General features: G+C 41.6%; 1 protein-coding gene across 1 annotated transcript; it reads left to right on the top strand.

Annotated features, from left to right (window-relative positions):
• Positions 1 to 186: 186 nt before the first annotated feature.
• LOC307255691 (cysteine-rich secretory protein LCCL domain-containing 1-like) lies at positions 187 to 14,216 on the top strand (the record flags this gene model as incomplete). Its single annotated transcript, XM_080034439.1, has 14 exons — positions 187 to 453; positions 8,246 to 8,364; positions 9,376 to 9,508; positions 9,673 to 9,788; positions 9,912 to 10,012; positions 10,876 to 11,043; positions 11,167 to 11,227; positions 11,341 to 11,407; positions 11,552 to 11,682; positions 11,845 to 11,888; positions 11,995 to 12,067; positions 12,750 to 12,819; positions 13,336 to 13,469; positions 14,165 to 14,216. The coding sequence occupies 14 exons, from the start codon at positions 187 to 189 to the stop codon at positions 14,214 to 14,216; spliced, it is 1,536 nt and encodes a 511-aa protein (XP_079890565.1).
• Between the last annotated feature and the right edge of the window lie 6,514 nt (positions 14,217 to 20,730).

The raw sequence follows: 20,730 nt of genomic DNA on the forward strand, positions 1-20,730 counted from the left end.
CGAAGTAGATGATTGTTAGGAGATATTCACTGACTTTGACAAAAAGTCATTTTGACAACAAGCGTTCTCCAGCATCACTGACTCCACCTTCACACACATCACACTCTCTTTGTTTTTTTCAGACCACAGAAAGTATTCTTCACTCACTCAGAACGGCAGTATTTCCCCCCCCCTCCTCCCCACATCATGAGGAGCTCCATTCCTTTGCCGGGCTTGGTAAGAGTGGCAAGCCTGTTCCTGTTATTGACCCAGTGCGTTCTATCCGCGGTCCTCACCAACTCCACGCCATTCGAGTCCATCCTGGAGAAGTACACGGACAGGGAGGAGGAGTGGTGGAGAGCCAGGTCCAGAGGGAAGAGGGCTATCAGCCAGGAAGACATGCACCTCATCCTGGACCTTCACAACAAACTGCGGGGTCAGGTCCACCCTCCGGCCTCCAACATGGAGTACATGGTAGGTCCTGAAGTTCACAGCTGTCCGCCATACTATACTCTATAAGTCAGTGGTCTTCAACCTAGGAGTCCACCAACCATACTGCAGAGGGGAAGTTCCCCAAAATAATTAAAAAGGTTCCTGGAAATGTATGGTATCCATTGAAAAAGAAAGCTGAAAAGCAAGGCAAGGCAAGGCAAGGCAAGTTTATTTATATAGCACAATTCAGACACAAGGCCACTCAAAGTGCTTTACAGGGGCAAGATTAGAATACATAAAACACATTATAAAACATTTAAAAGCGAATAAAAGAAGCAAATAATAAAAAAAAAAAATTTAAACTCGAATTAAAAACATAATAAAAGAAGCAAATAAAATGAAAATTGCAAGTTAAAAAGGAAACAAAAAAAAAAAAAAAGCAAGTCATTGACTGTTCTGTTTTTTTCTATCGACCAAGTGGTCCTTGGGCTGAGAAAAAAGGTTGAAGACCCCTGCTAGGTTGAGCTTATCACGCTGGAATACTTCTTGTCATTCGAAAGACTTTAACCAAGCATGCATTTCTGTTATTCAAGTATATCACTTGGACCAGTATTAGTTACAGAGTTTTAATAAAAAGAGTCACTATGAAGTTCCTGGAGAGCTAAGCTGATCCAAAATCAGTTCATTCGGATTGACTGTTTTTGCCAAACCCTGTCCAATCATAGTTTGATTTTAACTAGGCTCGGCAGGCCTTTCAAGCTTTGATTTCTAAGCATGCTGAAGCTATATGCATGGGGCTTCTAGAAACAAGCAATGTCCATGTTTAATGAGTTTTCAGAGTGGTGGCCTCTGTTTTAGCCTTTCAGGGACTAAACCAAAAACACACAAGCAAAAATGCAAGGAATGGATTTAACATGGTCACACACGTCAACCCCGATATGGCATAATGTACGCCAAACCCATGGGATTGACAAAATCCAAAAGGCCTCTTTCGCTTCTTTTTCTCAAAATCAGTGAATATCTCCTTACACTCCGCTACCTGTCGGCTACAAAGGGGCCCCAGCATAGCTAGCAACATGCCCGTTTACAGAGCCTAGGCTGTGTGTTAACTAGGGCTGCAAAGGGGTGGAAAGTTCCCGGTAAATTTACGGAAACTTTCCACGGGAACTTCCGGTCTGGAATTTTGGGAATATTCATAATTGGGAATTATAGGAATTTATTAAATGGCAGTTATTTAAATTATATTTTTTTCATATCCAAAGATAAATCTAAACATATAAACATTATGTTTTGTCATAGGCAGACATCCATGCAAACTAATACAATAAAAAAAAAACATTACATTTGAACAGATTTATTTGTAAGTAGAACTTTATCAAGTTTTGATTATTTTATGAACAATCAATAATTTCACTGAACAACAAAAAGATGAATGTTGAGTAAAATATAACTCATCTGTCTGACCCAACCCATTCAATAAATTAAGTAAATGCCCCCCCATGTGATGGAGGAATGCTCAGTGCATGTAGGGGGCATGCCTTCAGTACCCCTGCAGTAGGATATGTGCTATGTGCAACTTGCCAAGTGTACTTGCATGAAATCTGGTTGTTTTAGTCAAGATTATGCTAAAATATATTTTCCCCACCTAAATGATTATTTTAATTAATTAAAATCACTGTTTAAGCCTCTGTAAACCTGGTCCAGTAAAAAGCAATATATGATATCAAGTTGGGTGTCTCAATAAGCTTTAAAAAAAAACCTGATTTGAAGTTAAATGTTCATAAATATTATACAACGTACTGTAGTTGAAATAACTGCTTTTTATTGTCTAGAACGTTTGCCAGGGCTGAAATAACATAGTTTAGTGCATTTGGGTTGCTTTAAATTAAGTAAATTCCCGTTTTTTCCCGTTAATTCCCAAAATTCCTGTTAACTCCAATAAATTCCCGTTAATTCCCATGGAAAGTTTCCAATTTTGTAAATTCCCGAAATTTTGCAACCCTAGTGTTAACACTGGATATTTTTTCAGCGAACACACCGTATGGACAGGTAGCGGATCGTGAGGAAATATTTGCTGACTTTGACAACAAGCATTCTCCAAAACTGCTGAATTCCACCTTGGAATCAAGGATCCATTGTTTAGAAACGTTTACAATTACAGTTTTGAACGGTAGATCTGCCAACATTTTGACTTTGAAATTGCATTTGTCCCTTGGTAGAACGGAACGCTCGACAGGCATTGGCTATAGGTTTGATAGTAAAGTCATAAGATTCTTCTCATGGGATCGCACTTCCCTGATGCTCTGCCAGGTAAAGACAGTGGAGCAGACAAGGAAAGACCACGGAGAGAATGAGATCTGAAATCCAAAGCCACCATTTGGCAAGCTCCAGCTCCTGCCTCCTCCTTGCCCGCCCTCACTGACCCTGGCACACATCCAGCTTTCACCCCCGCAGTGTTGTCCTCCACTCTACCTCAACCATCCTACCCTCCCTCCCTTCCTGTCCTCTCACTCCATTCCTCCTCCTCCTCCTGCAGACTCTCTCTCTCTCTCTCTCTCTGCGCCTTACTCTTTTGCTTTTTTGTTCTTGCGCCTCACAAGCGTTTCCTCAACCCTCCTGTTATGTTCCTTTGTCAGGAACAGCATGTTTATTATCAAAAAGATGTCCTAAACCAAAAAAAAATCCTAACAAGCAGTGTGAACATGTCATTACCAACTCCATTACTAACTATTCTATCAATATTTAGTGCAATTTAGTGTTCCTTACCTCTAACAATAAGGATGATTCACTCGTTTTTAATTTAAAAAATACATGTTCAAACTTTTTTTTTAATGTTTCATCACTTTATTACTTTTGAAAGACCAACATTACTCTATAACCCAGGCCCTAATATCACAGTGTATGAAATGGTGGCATTCAGAGGTCGCTGCCCATTAAGGCAATACATGCCTTCCAAACCAGCTAAATATGGGATAAAAATGACCACGGCAAACGTTAACTTACCAGTTAACCCCCGCTGGGGCTTAATACGTCACCTTGTTCATTGCTCTGCTTGGTTGTAGTGCTATCCAATTGTGTACAGTGGTATTTGAAATGCACGCGTAGGTGCCGTCCCTTGAGTTGGGAAGGTCTATTGATCGTGGCCAGACCCTATATCGTTCTAGATATGGGTCTGGATTTCCAGGCTAGTAGAATGCTATAAAATAATCTCTAGTTAACACAAAACCGATTTTTCTTTTCAGTTCCATGCTGACTTGGGCTCATGCGGCACACTTATTTTGATTTGTAATGTGTAATTCAAAAATGTTAACAAATATTTAAATAATAAATAATGGATTTCTCTTCAATTGCTTCCACGTTATGCGGTCCAATGTCTGTAAATTATCCCAGAAAATAGTTTCTACACAGGAGGACACATAGGCTGACCTCTTTAAATTGGATTTCAGTGCTTTAAATTGATATTTGTATATCCATTTGTTTTAGGTGATTGTCCATATAAACTATGTACATTTTACAGATATAGCAATGCATGATATATATATTTTTTAAGGTTTTTTTGGGCATTTTTATGCTTTTTATTGATAGTGTAGAGACAGAGTTGAAATGGGGCAGAGAGGGGAGTGACATGCATAGAACGACCGCGGGCTGGAATCGAACCCGGGTCCGCTGCTGGCCGAGGCCCATGGGGGGGACGCCCTACCAACTGAGCCAAGGGCGCCCCTAATGTATGATATCTTGAGCAAGTTTTTTTTTAACCATATACGTATACTATTTAAAGCTTTGGGGTCATAGAAAAGTTGAACTTTTATTTTGAAAGTTCTGAAAAAGTGCTTGAATTGAACTTTAAATGCAGTGTGAACCCTGCCTTAGGCTTTTCTTCACCCTACGCTTTCACTCTCTCCCTTGGCCTCCTCTCTCCCCATCCATCGCTGTTCACTCAAACCCTGGCTGAGGCCAATGTTATCTTTTGTTTGAAACCCCACGCATCTCATTTTGGGTGCCGCAGTGGTCAATCTATTTCAAACGTGTGGAGCCTCGCCTTTTGAAGTGTAGGGCAAGGTAGTATGTTATGTGTACTAATCCAGTGCTTCTATAGCGAGGGATACTATTACTGATGATAATGATGTGGTAAGACCGGCGGGCCTGATGAGGCCCAAGTATTTTTTGGATTGCAGGATTTGGAGGCCATAGGGGCTCCATTTTCATTGGAGATTCGACTCCTTAATTTTATTTAAAAAAAAAAGTAACCCAGCAAATGCCTTTAAAGAACTGTTTACACCTGTTAATCTGAAGCACGTCATTTCATGCCTAACATAAGACCTCTTGAAGGGTTCCCATTATCACAGCCACTTTCCACACTGTAGGTTCTAACAAGCATTTACGCGAAGCATTTTGCATACTTTAAATTCCAAAAGCACTTCGGCTTCTTGATTTCTCCCTCAACGTTTTGTTTTTACAAAGAACTACCTTTAGTGTTTGCAGTAAATCACTTGACGCAAGACTGCACATCTTGCTCCGTAGTAGAGGTGGTCCGGGCAGATGGCTGATCTCAGGTCTATGGTTAGCGTTCTTAATGCTCCTTGGAATGCAAAAGGGGTTTGGAAGTTGTTGCCGTGACCCTTTCTCCAAAGGCTGACGGGCGGTTCATCTCAGCCTCATGCTGGATAATTGAGGTTGAAGAATAACAAGAACATGGAGAGAATAATGATCTAGAAGGGATCATTAGTGTCTGCTGTACTGTAGATTGTTTGCAGTGAAAGCTTCATGCTGCACAGGAATGTCATTATTACCTGCGAAAGTAGTGACACGTGGGCTGTGCAAGTGCTGCCCTATGAGTAGGGTCAAGAGTGCAGTATGCTTCAAACAAACGAGCTGTCCTAATGTGTCTAATGTTAAGCGGGAATATGAGGTGAAAGCTCACCATTGTTGATAAGATGATAACACCTCACATTAATTGCTCCAGTGTATGAATGGAAAAAGAGAGCTTGAGAGATAGGTTCAATTGTTTGACGATCTGTCGAAGTGACATACATTGTCTGATGTAGCTAATTGGTTCGTGTAGTCGTGAATCTAGCCTCATGAGACCAGCCTTATCTCACAAGCGTCACATTAGTCGATCCATGTTGACGTCAATGACTACATGAACCAATCAGCGGTTGTCGTCCACTAACGGACGAATAGTGGTCAGGGCCCAGGTCTGACTGGAGGTTGATGACTACATGAACCAATCAGGGCCTTCTATTCCACTAATGGAGGGTCTTGCCAAGCTACATTTTTGCACCATACGGATGTCTTCAAAACAAAAGTGGCTTGAAGGAAACAAGTAATGCTGCATGAAAATGCTGGTCATCTGACAAAGAAGTTGAACCTGGACTTTTTTTTCCCTTACCTAGTCAAATATGTGCAAATTATGGAGGATTCTATTATTGTCAGCGTGATCACTTTGCCATGATGATGATATTAAAGTTTTACAACTGCTGGCCATCTTGTTTTGACCGTTGTTTTGAAGCCCTCAAATTCATGGATTTTACTCAAACCTGCCTTCATAGATCATATCTTATTGTTCCCTCAAATGTTCGCTCTGTCTCCAATTCACTTCAATTGAATTCCTTATAAGGCTTGATATCAAGCATGAGTTTCTTGTTGTGGTTGACTTTTGCTGCCATTTTTCTTCTGTTTTCCCATAGTATTAGCCTGGAAATCCAGACCCTGATATCTTGAACGATAGAGGGTCTGGCCACGATCAATAGTAATTTCCAACTCAAGGGGCGGCTCCTACTCGTGCATTTCAAATGCCACTGCTCACAGTTGGATACAACCAATCAGAGCGATGCACAAGGTGATGTATTAAGCCCTGTTCGTTTAGCGAACAGCTGTTAAACTGTTAAATTAAACGTTTGCCATGGTCGGTCGGCAAAACAGAACATTCCACTTATTTGCTAATGAAAGATTTGAGTGCCGTCTTCCAAATCGTAAAGGGTCGAGGCCAAAGCAGTCTCAAACTCACACAACATTTCCGCAGCCATCTTTGATGTTTACTATCACGGCTTCGACGTCGCATGCACGTCACTGTCGTCATCCGGTTACGTCCGCCCCAGAGCACCATACAAAGGGCTCTGGCGTGCCCATATTAGATAGAACCAATTGAAACTTGAGTCTGGATTTCTGGACTTTCTGAAAAAGCTTCAATGGAGAGTGTCCAGACCAACAGGCGCAGCAAATTTAATTTACCAGCGCCTAGTGGCAGGTCTGGGAATGCCAGGCTACCATAGTATCAGAAATGCACGCTAAGATAAAATCGGCCACATTGGAATAATGAAAATTCGACTGAACAACAACAAAATGGCAATCGTGCAAGGAGGTCAGAGGAAAATAAATCACCTCAGTGTTGCTATCGCGGCCTCAAGCTGGATCGTGGCCAAAGAAGTGTACAGTCAAAATATCCCTTCTCCAGTCAGGCCTGAACAGTAAGCAGCACCACAGTAGTGAATGGGCAACAGTGGGCACAGTGTATTATACTTACCAAACATATGGAACGCATTATGGTGGTCAATCGGAGCAGTTACAACCCCACACTTAAGCATTATCCTATTAGTTTTGACATGCGATAGCCGTAATGCAACCAAACAGTATGCCAACAGCAGAGCACACTGCACCTATTCTTCTCCCTCAACAAAGTCAACAAGTAAATTAACTACCGCAACGTTTGACTTTGCTCAACCCCTGGACCCCTGGTCTTGCTTTCCTGCTTTGTTCAAAACAAGAGGTGTGTGAAACGTTTTCATGGTATTTGACTGTCAATTTTAGGTTAAAGACTTACAGTAAAGCGTCAAGCATCACACGTCCAAACAGAGACTCTGTTTTGGTTACCATTTTTTTTTTTCTGCTTTTTCTCCCTCCACTTGTTTTATGAGACCAAAACTTACTGGAAACAAGCTATGAAACAACCACATTGAATAGTAGCACAAAGCTGCAAGCGATGTGGTGGTGGCGATACCTCTCTTTTTTTCCCGCCTCTCTTGTGTGTGTGTGTGTGTGTGTGTGTGTGTGTGTGTGTGTGTGTGTGTGTGTGTGTGTGTGTGTGTGTAAGACAGCAAGCGTGTGTGTGTTTAATAGGAGAGGCCTAGTTTTCACTATACTGTGTTAAATTTGCGAGAGGCATGCGTACTGCCATTGCGCTTCAAAGTAAAGTGGAACAGGTTCCGCTTTCGGGTTCACTGTGGCTCAATTGTGCAGGGTTACCTTCGTATGTGTTTCAGTGGAGGGTTTTGGTAGTTTGGTTCCCTCGAAGAGGAGGACGAGATATCTGAATCATGTAATGAGTAGCAGTTAAGAGCCACAAGTGTAGTAAGTGACCACTTAACCCACTTCAATCACCGGGGTTATTCAGAGTGGAGCTTCAGATCTTCAAACATCATTCAGTTTAACCTGGAGGAAACCAATCCTACAAAACCTAATGCTTTAGCTGCCAGCTGAAAAATGACTCTAGCTGACCTTCACAGTTGACCTAAGTTCATTTTCATGCCTGTAGCAAATAACTTTTTTGTGTGTTGTGTGCTGATCTGTGTGTGTGTGTGTGTGTGTGTGTGTGTGTGTGTGTGTGTGTGTTTGTGCATGCGTGCGTGCGTGCGTGCGTGTGTGTGTGTGAGTGTGTGTGTGTGTGTGTGTGTGTGTGTGTGAGTGTGTGTGTGTGTGTGTGTGTGTGTGTGTGTGTGTGTTTGTGCATGCGTGTGTGTGTGTGTTTGTGTGTGTGTGTGTGTGTGTGTGTGTGTGTGTGTGTGTGTGTGTGTGTGTGTGTGTGTGTGTGTGTGTGTGTGTGTGTGCGCTCCCCCAGGTATGGGATTATGAGTTAGAGAGGAGCGCAGAGCACTGGGCACATTCCTGCCGATGGGAACATGGACCGAGCCACATGTTGACACAAATAGGCCAAAACCTTGGAACGCACTATGGAAGGTACGTATGTATGTGCAAACGAGGGTTCTATACAATAATGACTTTATTATGATCATCTCAATAGTGTTCTGTCTATGTAAAATACAAACATCACCCTTCTCCACATTAGTGTGTTCTGTTGTTCTTTGTCTTTCTGAAACATGTGTTCAAAAACCCCTGTCAGATTGTTCTCCCCTTATGACATCATAATGGGAGGAGCCACCTTTTGGCTTTCCAGGAAGCAATTTTCTCAAATCAAATCAGTTTTATTTGTATAGCTCAAAATCACAAATACATTTGTCTCAGTGGGCTTTACATTTCATACAATATGATATATGATACAATATGACACCCTGCCCTTACACCCTTAGCTCGGCTGAGAAAAAACTCCCAGTAAAAACCCTTTACCGGGAATAAAAAAAAATTGAAGAAAGGTCAAAGGTCTTTCAGCAAAAAAAAGCTCTGATAACCCCACTGTATAGCACATGTCGGACACCAAATAGCAGACCATCACAGTTAGCGACTAGCTGGAGAACATAGCAGAGCATTTAGCAGCTAAAGAGCACGATGATTCCATCGGGAGCTGCTTTAAACACAACAGGGCTTAAAGCGGAGTGAATATTGGTCAGGTGGTCAGAAAACACAATTCCAAATTTGGTAATAAACCTTTTTTCTTGCACGTTTTGCCTTTAGAAGGTCAAACTATGCCAGTGTTTTCTTTTTCAGCTGCCTCCCAGGTGTCAAATGATGAATGCCGCTTTAATGACTTACTGTTCACACTTACTGTATGATTTGAAAATGCATTGGTTCTCACAGAGGTTGTGTCGATGATGGCTGTGCTCCATTAAGTTGGTGAACAATTCCAGGAGCCCTTGCTTACCTCATCTGAATTCAGCCATCCTTAATGTTAACAAGAGGTTATATTGAGATGATTACACTTATAAGGCAATGACCTTCAGGAAATGTATTGTCAAATTGTTGTTTGGGCTTAATATGCAAGGATACAAGTGAATACAGTTTCTGTGACTTTAGGGACCGTCCCCCTACCTACCACGTCCAGGCCTGGTATGACGAGGTGAGGTGGTTCAGCTATCCATATTCCCAGGAGTGTAACCCACACTGCCCATTCAGATGTTCAGGACCTGTTTGTACTCACTACACTCAGGTAAGAGCTGGTTGATTTATGTGTCTTAAAAGGTGCAGTGTGTAGAAGGTATTGACATATTGACCTTTAAAAAAATAATAAAGAATCTGCTAAAAGCTCAAGCAAATGTGAGAGTACTGCTGAATGCTTTGTTTTTTGTGCGTGTGCGTATTTACATTTTTCAGTTGGTGTGGGCGACCAGCAATCGCATCGGCTGTGCCATCAACGTGTGTTACAACATGAACGTGTGGGGGATGATCTGGACCAAAGCTGTCTACTTGGTCTGCAACTACTCTCCACCGTGCGTCTTTGCTTGTTCCAATACCGTGTGACACAACTCCTCTCTAAATAACAGAAATCTCAACTAAAATGTATGTCCCGTTTGAACAATGCCCTAATCACATTTGTTTTGTTTTGTTTTTAGGGGCAACTGGTGGGGTCATGCCCCATACAAATATGGAGCTCCTTGTTCTGCCTGCCCCGCGAGCTATGCGGGAGGCTGCAGGGACAATCTCTGCTATAAAGGTACGCTTCCTGCAAAGTCCTACCTACTTTCTGTCTCCTTACAAAACATATGACTACCAAAACGTTATTAATTGTATTACTGAGAGTGAATCGCCCATTGGTATTCAATCGTTCTCAACATTTGTCCAAAAAATAGAAATTCCCCCTCACTATTGTAGTGTATGTGGATTTCCATTGGCATCAATGTACTGTAAATGTAGACGAAAATGATACGAATGGGTAGCCTGGAAATCCAGACCCTGATATCTTGAACGATAGAGGGTCTGGCCACGATCAATAGTAATTTCCAACTCAAGGGGCGGCTCCTACTCGTGCATTTCAAGTGCCACTGCATGCAATTGGATAGCACTACAACCAATCAGAGCAATGAACAAGGTGACGTATTAAGCCCCGTTCGTTTAGCGAACAGCCGTTTAACTGTTAAATTAAACTTTTGCTGTGGTTGGTCAGCAAAACAGAACATTCCAATTACTTGCTAATTAAATATTTGAGTGCCGTCTTCCAAATCGTAAAACGTCGAGGCCAAAGCAGTCTCAAACTCAAACAACATATCCACAGCCATCTTTGATGTTTACTGTCACAGCTTCGACGGCGCATGCACGTCACTGTCGTCATCCAGTTACGTCCGCCCCAGAGCACCATACAAAGGGCTCTGGCCCGCCCATATCAGATAGAACGATTTGATTGGTAGCTCAGGATTTCATGACATATTTAATGAGCTTCAATGGAGAGTGTCCAGACCAACAGGCGCAGCAAATTTAATTTGCCAGCGCCTAGTGGCAGGTCTGGAAATGCCAGGCTAGCGAATGGGTTAAAATGTAGTGAAACAACACAATGAGAGTCTGGTCTCCATGTTTTTTTAGATGGGGGTGTTGACAGGCGTCCTGCTCCGGAGACTGAAGAGACCAACTTCATTGAACCTGAACCAGAGCTGGTCAGGGACAGGGAGCCCCCACCCAGGGCCCAGACTCCAGACCCCTCGCCCAATGACAACCTGGAGAGAAACCAGGTTGTTAGCACAGAGCAGATGTGTAAGGACTCTCTCCCACAGTGCCTGCATAGTATCTCTAAATGGTGCAAGTTTTGAGACTATACATTATTTATCCTATTAAAAATGTGGTTGTGGAAAACTATTGTCTGTTTTGTTACTTTAGGCCAACAGATGGACTGCGAGACAAAGCTGAGGGATCGGTGCAAGGGATCGACCTGTAACAGGTAAATGCAGAGCAATGTGGGAACGTTTGATCGGACAGAATGGGATATTTTGAGGAAAGTTCAGAATATTATGTGCATCTATCATTTTGCTTTGTCGTTGTTCCCCTCCACAGATATGAGTGTCCACCTGGCTGCCTTGACGGCTTAGGAAAAGTGGTTGGGACTGGACACTATGACATGGTAAATGATCCCCCATAACCAATATTGTATGGTATACTCTATAATCCGATTCTGTAATGATAAAAGCCTAGAAAGTAATCTATAAAAACTAGAAGAATGAGCACGAGAGTTAGAGTTAGCTAACTGTCATGTCTTTGTTTGCAGCAATCCAGTTTGTGCGGAGCCGCTTTACACGCAGGTGTTATTGACAATGACGGCGGGTGGCTGGATGTGACCCGACTGGGCAGAAAACAACAATTCACCAAGTCATACAAGAATGGTATTCAATCACTTGGGTATGAATCACTCTCTGTATTTAGTTTCCTTTATTTGAAATAGGTTTAGTGTCATACAGTTTAGATAGATATGTATTCCCTTAACACAGGTTGTTTAACTAAAGATCAGTGGCTATGCAGCAGAGACCTTTAACTTCATGCAGTTTCCTTTTGAATTTACAGAAAAAACAGGAGTGCAAATTCATTCAAAGTAGAGACGGTGCCTGGTAAGGAGCAACAATTTTTTCTTATATTGAGGATACAGATACATGTTACAAATAAATAAGAAAAACCAAGTGGTCTTATTTTGCTGTTCCTTTTTTTGTCTCCCAGTCAAGGCAGTAACATGTGATACTACAGTGGCCCTTTTCTGCCCTTTCAAGAAACCTGTGCGCCACTGTCCCAGGTAAGTCTGCTGAAGAAGTAGTCCCCTAGAGATAGCTGAATATTTGGTGTTGGCTGAAAACATCTTACAAAACATCTTACTTTGAATTAAAACCTAAAAAAAAGTCAAAAAGCCACAGTCATTATAACTAAATGTGTTCAGCCATTTGGTACATGTGACCTTCCAAATTCAAAATAAGGATATTCTTGCCTATAAGCAGAATAGGCTTAGATACCATTAACTACCCAGATAACCTGTCACCAGCATCACTGAAGTAAAATGTATGGGTGTAAATCTGGACAAAGGTTAGCTACCGTGTCATCTATTTTGACAATCCATCAGCCTGTGGTTCTAAAGCTATAGTGCATAACTTATGTTGGGTAATTACAACATTGTCGGCGCATCTACAGTACATAGGTAAGCCTTCGGTGATCACGCATACATTTGATACCTCCTGCTGTCCAGGTTTTTTCTTAGCAGTAGAATTAACAACTGAAACATTTGTTGGGCGCTTCTTTTTTCTGAGCTCCTGCGCCAGTGTTGGGGGGGGGGGGGGGGGGGGTGACACCGGATTTGTGGAGCTGATAGGCTTATCAACTTTGTGTCAACTCGACGACATAAATAGTTTGAACCCAATCAATGAGATCATTTTGCAGTGTATGCGCTGAAAATATCTCGAGTGAGTTTTTGGCTTTCTCTTCAGGCTGTACTGTCCAAGGAACTGTCTACGAGACGGTCAAGCCAGAGTCATCGGGACAAATCACTACGCCGATGTAAGTTCTCGCATTCGTTGTTGTCATAACTTCACCATTACAATCATTGTTTTTACTGGAAACAATAGACCTAGGCCTGCATGCACTTTACTTTAAACAGTAAAACCAAATGAAATCCATCCATAGTTAATGTCATTAGTTGCACACATGGACTGCCTGTCTAGATGTCTGCTGTGAAAATGTCCTTTTTCTGGCTCAGCGGAGGAATTGTCTTTTGGGGTTCAACCAGTAATAGCACCTTTACACACCTACATAAACAGTACTATATAACAACCCATTCTGAAAAAAACGCACAATTCTTCTCTGTTTATCATGCCACCACAATTTAAGGGACAATTGAGATGATTTGATGACTTTATGATAAATGTTGCCAGCAGTCACCAACCAAGCTTGCACATTATTACTACTCGTTATTATTTGAATGCACTTACTGGAAGTGGCTTTGGATAAAATCGTCAGCTCAATAAAATGTAATGTGATGTAATTATTAACACGTATTGGCCGGAATTCTCCTAGAAATCCAGTATCTGCCGAGCAGCCATCCATGCCGGGGTGATCCAGAGTGAGTCAGGGGGTTACCTGGATGTTATGCCTATGGACAAAAGGAGGCAGTACAGTGGCAGTTACCAGAATGGCATCACCTCAGAGAGGTAGGGTTCATTTCTTGAATGTCAGACTGTCTAGAACAAATCAGAAACGTACAGATTTTTTAAATTGATGTATCGAGTTGGAGCTCATTTTGACTTCAAATTCTCATCCATAATTACGTCAGTCAGTGTGATGAGCTGGTGGAAGTGAGTAAGTCAATATTGAAAATACATCTTCACTTCTTTGTGAAAAACAACACTCACATATATACTTAGGGCTTGTTCACACCACACGCATCATTTCACCGTCTTTTGCATTATGTCTTTCATTAAATGCACTTGTTGAGTTATTTAGCACACGTTGTGAGAGCATAAACTCATATGCCTCGCCCGCTACAGTCTGCTGATACTCTAACGTTGGCTGACAAAGGAAAGTAGCACCACATTTAATGGCTGTTACAATATGCGCTGGACATTACGCGTGAAAAACAACCAGCCGATGCTCTGTGATGTAGGTGATGGTAGAAATTTAGAGAGATTTGCATTTTTACTCGCTAAACTGTCTGACAGCATTTCCGTGCGCGTGACTTTTTTTGTACAATGTATAATCTGTTTGAGTTTGAACCGTGAACCGAAACATCTAAAAAGACAAAACAATGTATCCGCTTCTCAACTACAATGCGCACCAAAGAAGTGGACTATTGGGTGCCAACACGACCTTACATGTCTGCTTTCTCCCTGCTCTTTTCTTCATCCAGCCTACTGAGCCCAACAGGTGGGAAGGCCTTCAGAGTGTTTGCAGTCATCTGAAAAACCACTTTCAAAGGACCGAGTACCGTCAAGCATCAATCTAAAAAAAAGGCCATCTCACCCGCTCATTATCAACCTCAACAACTTGTAATTACATTCATTCCTTACGGTCAATAATTGAGCTTTTCGGCCTCTGACACAAAAAGTGTAACATGACTTTCCTCAAGGCTATGTTTGGTCATAAGTGAATCAGTGTCCATTTATAGTTCAGCAAAATCTTGGATGTCAGTTGGCTTACGTTTTTTCTACATTTCTACAGCCGGCCGCGTTGGACTGCCATGCATCTTTAGCTTACATGTTATCATGACATCATGTTTTTCCTAATACTTAAAAAAAAGTTGAATATGCCACCCCAAAATGCCTCCCACAATGTTTTTTATGATCGGTAAAATCATCAGATCTACTTGGAGATTCATCAACTAAATAACAGGGCAGTCAGATTCAGAGTCATAAAATCTATTCTGATGTGTTGTGGGAGCAAGCTTAGTCTACTGTGTGTATGGATGTTTTCCATCCAGGATTATCTCTGACAGTTTTTTTTAAACTTTTAATTACGTAGAATTTTACAAGGATTTTATAACATTACATCAATAACTTTGAACCACCTCTGTAACTAACATTGATTGGCAATCGACTGCAGAATTACATGTTTGAATAGGTAGATTCCTTTTAACATTTAGGGGAAAGAATAAACATCTTGCGAGAGTAAAGTTGAAGAAAATCACAACTTAATACTACAAGAATAAAGCTGTGATTTGGTGAGAACTTTTTTTCGTAATATAACAAGAGTTAAGTCTTTATTTAGATAGTAATGTCAGAATCGTACAAGAATTAAGTAGTAATTTAGGATTACAAAGCCATAATTTTACTAGTAGTAATTCATAAGACTGATTTTTATTCTATAAAACAAGACACAGCCTAAAACTTCGACTTTATTCTTGTTATATTGTCGAGGTCTTCAATTATTTCCCCCCTCAAGGTGGCCCTCTGATCTCCCCAGATTATGTTGACTGACAACATGTCTTGTTTGGTTCGTCACAGTGCTGATATACAGTATAGCAAAAACACATGCAGTGGAAGACAGATTGTATATTTTTGTACATAATAATGTTGTAAATAATATTGAACGCTGTGCTATGAAATGCTTGCTATTGTTCGCTAATGCTACTGTCATTTGCAATATTAACACATTGCCAGCTATACAAAGTCAAACAACCATATAGCTCTCTAGATGCTGACGCAGCTGATGCATGCAAAAATATTTCTCACTTTCTCATATATTCGTGTGTTTGTAAATATTGTGTAATGTAACATATTGTTTTATTATGATGCTGCATTTCCCAGCTTTTGTTTTATAGATTTATATAAATGGATCCTGGCTGGCCAGGAATGTGCATGGCAGAACCACAATTAAAAATACTTGGCGATACAATTGTAAAATGTTTTTGTGTGTGTGACATTTCTTCAGTAAAGAGTCAGTGTTTTTTTCAACAAAACGATATTCGGGGGCACCTTTAGCTCAGTTGGTAAGGCGTCCACCTCCCGGGCCGGGCCCAGCAGCGGTCGTTCTCTGCATGTCACTCCCCTCTCTGCCCCATTTCACCTCTATCTCTCTGCACTATCAATAAAGCATAAAAATGCCCAAAAAATATCTTTAAAAAAAAGAAAAAAACAATATTCTATTGCTCAGGATTAAGGTCTCAGAAAATACCAAAAAATCAAAAATTCTGCAAACCCTATAGTCACGGGTTCTTCGGGTTTACATTGCATTACATTACATTTGTTTTCAGTTATGCAGACATATGGTTTCAGACATATGGTTGGAGTGGCCACCCTATATTAATATCAGTCCCTGCAGCTTTTAGATAGCCCGAGGAATCCGTGCATTAGCATTTCATCGTCTCCTATTCACCTTCCGAGTGAACTTTTCTTTTCTAGGAAATATGTTGATGTTTCCAGGAACTGTGGGGAACACAGAGGAAGAGAAAAGCTGCTGGTTCCTGGTCCAGGGAGGAGATGGTATCTTCCAGTTGGCTTCACATGTTTCAAGTGAAGGGCCAAACAGGTTGTCAGTTCAGTCAAAACAGTAGATTTTACTAACTGAATTAAACACATGGACTATTCACGTACTGTCGATCCAACATACGATTCAATTTCTGTTAAATGCTAGACCCAACTGCCTAAAATAATACATCTCAGCTCAGATTTTGGACACAACATGTTGCATTCTAGAAATAAAGAACTCATATTTCCAAGTTCGATTGAGGAAATTAAGGCAATTTAAGCGCCTCCATCTTGACCTCATTTTGGATCGTGCCCCATCATACCTCGAGGCATTACAGCATTTTTGTGTGTGCCTGCAGTGTGTCGTGTCCCTTCTCATTTCTGGTGAAGAGAGTGAGCTGATGTTGAAATCGCTCAGGCTGCCAGCGGTGCAACACAGAGACCCACTTTGTGTTATTTCTTGATCTCGATCTTTCAACTTCCCCGGACGCATTTTCTATTCCTTCATCCGGATGACTCCGAGGCAGAGATGTGGTTAGTCGTCCCCCCCCAGTCAACTCTTGACACACGCGAGGAACCACACACACTCATAGAACAGTGTAGCATGAATGTAATAAACACATAAGGCAGACACAAGAAAAAAGACACTCGGTGTTGCTTTGACTAAGGTGAAGTCAGTGATTCTGGAGAATGCTTGTCAAATAAAAATTTGGGCAAAATCAGTGAATATCGCCTCGCAATTTGCTACCTGTCTGCACTGTAAGAAAATCCAGTGTTAAAAACACAGCCTAGGTTCTGTAGACGGGCATTTTGCTAGCTGGCCCCATTTGTTTACATTTCCTTTGTTTACATATCATTTCACAGAGCCTAGGTTGTGTATGAACACCAGATTTTTTCTCAGCACACACACAATATCTACAGGTAGTGGTTGGATGGGAGATATTCACTGATTTTGACACAAAGTGATTTTGACAACAAGCATTCTCCAGAATCGCTGACTCCACCTTTATCATACAAAATTGTGAGAATTTGACCACTAGTTGGATGTTTTACACAGTAGAACACCTTCTGAACCAGCATTTGGACCACATGAGACTAATATCAACCAAAGAAACCAACTGCTAAAGGCCATTATTGGTCGATAAGGCCTAAACAACCAGTCTAACCTGATATGGCTCTAGTAGTGGACATGACCCTTTTCCCTCAATGTTTATATCACATGAAAACTATGAGCCGAGACCAAATATGCCAACTGGGTTTGGGCCAGCTCTCCTGGAAGAAAAAAAAGGCAAGCATCGCAGTGCTGTCAAAATTCACAGGAGCCTGTTGCAGAGGCAGCCGCTGGCACAGGACTCCTGTGAACTGCTCCGGTCACTTAGCGAGGCTGTCTGTCAGAAAAACAGTCAGCCAGACATCATGCCAGTCAATAAGGAGGCTTATCCCAAGCATTTTAGAGCAGGCAGGCAGAACAGTCTGTACGTCATACTGTAACTCGATCAGTCAGACAAGCAGCAATTGGTCTGACTAAAAAAACCACCCACTTAGCCAAGTCGTCCATCGCAGCAGAAAGGCACGACTTTTGAGTGAATCATTCATGCTGTCAATCAAGCAAAGGTTTAACGCTGGTTGTCAAGGCTACTGGCTTCCCACTTGGTAGTTTTTTCTACATTTTGGAACGTATGCCTAATGCCTATACATTTTCCTGCTGAGAGTTGACAAATAGCTCTTTAATAATTGTCTGTTACGTGTTAAGTAAGGACCAGGAGAAAGTTGAATTAACTAAGCATAAAAACTGTAAGCAGGGGGAAAGGTAGTTTTGTCTTGACCAAAGGTAATACAAAAAGAATACTATAAGCACAGCTCTCAAGTTCTGGAGATAATGCTTTTTTACACTTCTGTTTTACATTGTACTGACAAACAAGCTATATCCAGTTATTGAACCTGTTCTGTTTTAATGCAGGTCATTAAGTTTCTGTTTTGTGCCTTGGTTTTGAAAGGTGTCCCTATAGCCATGTTTTTCTTTGTGTGGAGCTCACACAGCAACAAAAACCATCATTAAGTGAAATTCCTCAGCAGTTTTTAGTGTACAAAATGTCACCCACACGGTTAATGTTCTCATTAGATTTGAAAACAGTGAAAGTGGTTTATTATAACCCTGAGTAAAGTGGATGTGAAATAATGTGTCTTTGTATATTATGTGAGGTTCATTGTATATTATGTGAGGTTCACCATTGTATCGGGATGGAGCATGAAGCCTGGTGCAACTAAAATGCAAAAAAGTCAATTCCTGAACTTGCGGATGTACTTTTATCATCATAACTTGGTCGTCATCCATATCCGGCTGTCTTGGCTTCTTGGGTGACTGAAGGTAAATTGGGTGATCAATGCTTATGTTTCACTAGCTTATAACACACATACAGTAAATGTTAAGCAGTATCAAACAACGCATAGCGCTTTGAAAATGTTTCAAGTGTTTAAAACAGCCCAGGTGCACTGCTAGTAATTCTGGGCCCCCTGGCGAGAGAGTAAACTTGGCCTTGACCTTGATGTGTTGAAACTTAGCACAGTATAACCTGGCATCTTTGAGAGGGCCCCCACTAGGTTTTTGAGGACATTCTCTCCCCTCCGCGTGCCACCCTTCTCGGCAAGCCACAGCATACATTGAATGCTTTGTTTAATCTGCGTCCGGGCCGAAGCCCTCAAAATGTTCACTCTCAAAACCAAACTAAACTTAAGTCACACTACTTTGGTTCTATATTTTGCACGTACAGTCATAACTGTCATCTCATGATTCTTGAAATTACGCTATAGTTACAGGCCTTGAGCACTTAGTCCAAAACATTAGGGCTGTAGGGTAAGGTTTGAGTCTTTTCATAGCAAATGAATAAATAGTCAGGGCTGGTGTTTGTGTAGGTCTAACAACACACTCCTGCGCTGCCAGTTTTAGCAACAAAACCTTTTTGATTGTGTGTGTTGGTCAGGAAAATACAGAAACGTCGAATGGACGTAGCAATTATGAGGGTTTTTTGAGATATGTTTGAAATTTTGGACACAGCTGGCCGTGCCCGAAACGCACGGGTGTGCGTGCGTATTATGTATAGCGTGTGTTTATGTATGAAAACACCTCGGCGGCTGAATGTGTAGTTCTTCATGTGTCCGGCGTGTGTAGAAGTGAGACACTTTCTAAATATGACTTGTGCAATCACTCTCATGCTTTACGGGCGGTTAGCGCCTGGGCGGACACACACCGTGCATGTGGGCTAACAATCGCTGTGGACAGGACGAGAGGTAATGTAGAGTATGTGTGTGTGTGTGTGTGTGTGTGTGTGTGTGTGTGTGTGTGTGTGTGTGTGTGCCGGTGTTGGAGTGTGTGGTCAGACTTCCTCCTCTCAGCCCTCCACCACTCATAGTTTTAGACGTTGTTATTATTTTAACATAGTTAGCAGCTGTGTTTTGGTGGCAAAACACGGTAATCATCTCCCCATTGCTGGGTTTTCTGTGGGCTGAGGTGTATTTATATCTGGACCGTTTGACTCTTACTTTCTCATGACACAACACAGATCGTTTGGTCCAATTTGGTTAGTCCTTGTGTCAGCCCTGATAAAATCATTTGGTACAACTCAGTTGTAGTGACTAGATTCCTCATTGTTTAGAAACTAACACAGTTCCCCCAAAAATATGTCAGTAATGCATTAATGGCAGGGCAATCTCATAACATGTTCCCATTCCTGTGGAGTAAATTACTGCACTCCTTCAGAACATCTCATACTTCTGCTCCAGTCAAACAAAGCTCTGTGATTGGCCCACTTCTCTTCACTATCAACATGCAACCCCTGTCCAGATCATCCACCAACATGGTCTCAATGACTACGTCGATGACACTCAACTCTTCCTCAGCAACCATCCATCCAGAACACCCATCCAAATCCACCTTCGTCCATCTCAAAAACATCTACTCCTGCATGAGTTACTGTATTTGAAGCTTGTTCGGGGTACCTAATAATGCCCTTAACAGTCTCCAGTCTGTGCAGATTTCTGCTGCCAGGGTCCTCACCTGCATCTGCAAAAGCTGCAAGGTTTCATTAAAAGATATATTAATCCAACGTGAAAGCTTAAAAGTTATTTCATGGTTGTTTTTATTTTACACTTTCTATTTTGTGTGTGTGTGTGTGTGTGTGTGTGTGTGTGTGTGTGTGTGTGTGTGTGTGTGTGTGTTTGTGTGTGTGTGTGTGTGTGTGTGTGTGTGTATTGAGACACCTACTTATTTGAGTAAAAACGGTATCCAAAACACCATGAGTGTTTTCATTTTTTTGCGCCTACAGATCATATAGGAAACAGTGTTGCTGCCAATTCTCTGCCCACTCTGCCGGAAAGTGAGTGGGTGATGACAGGTGACAGAAATATGTCCGAGACAGATATCCCACTCAGTCGCACACTTTCTATACTCCCTTAACAAACACTTATATTGGACTGCATACTGTATACCATTTACTCTCCAGGCTGTGATCCG

The sequence above is a fragment of the Ammodytes marinus genome (genome assembly GCF_949987685.1).
Source record: "Ammodytes marinus genome assembly, chromosome: 9".
Classification (NCBI taxonomy): Eukaryota; Metazoa; Chordata; class Actinopteri; order Uranoscopiformes; family Ammodytidae; genus Ammodytes; species Ammodytes marinus.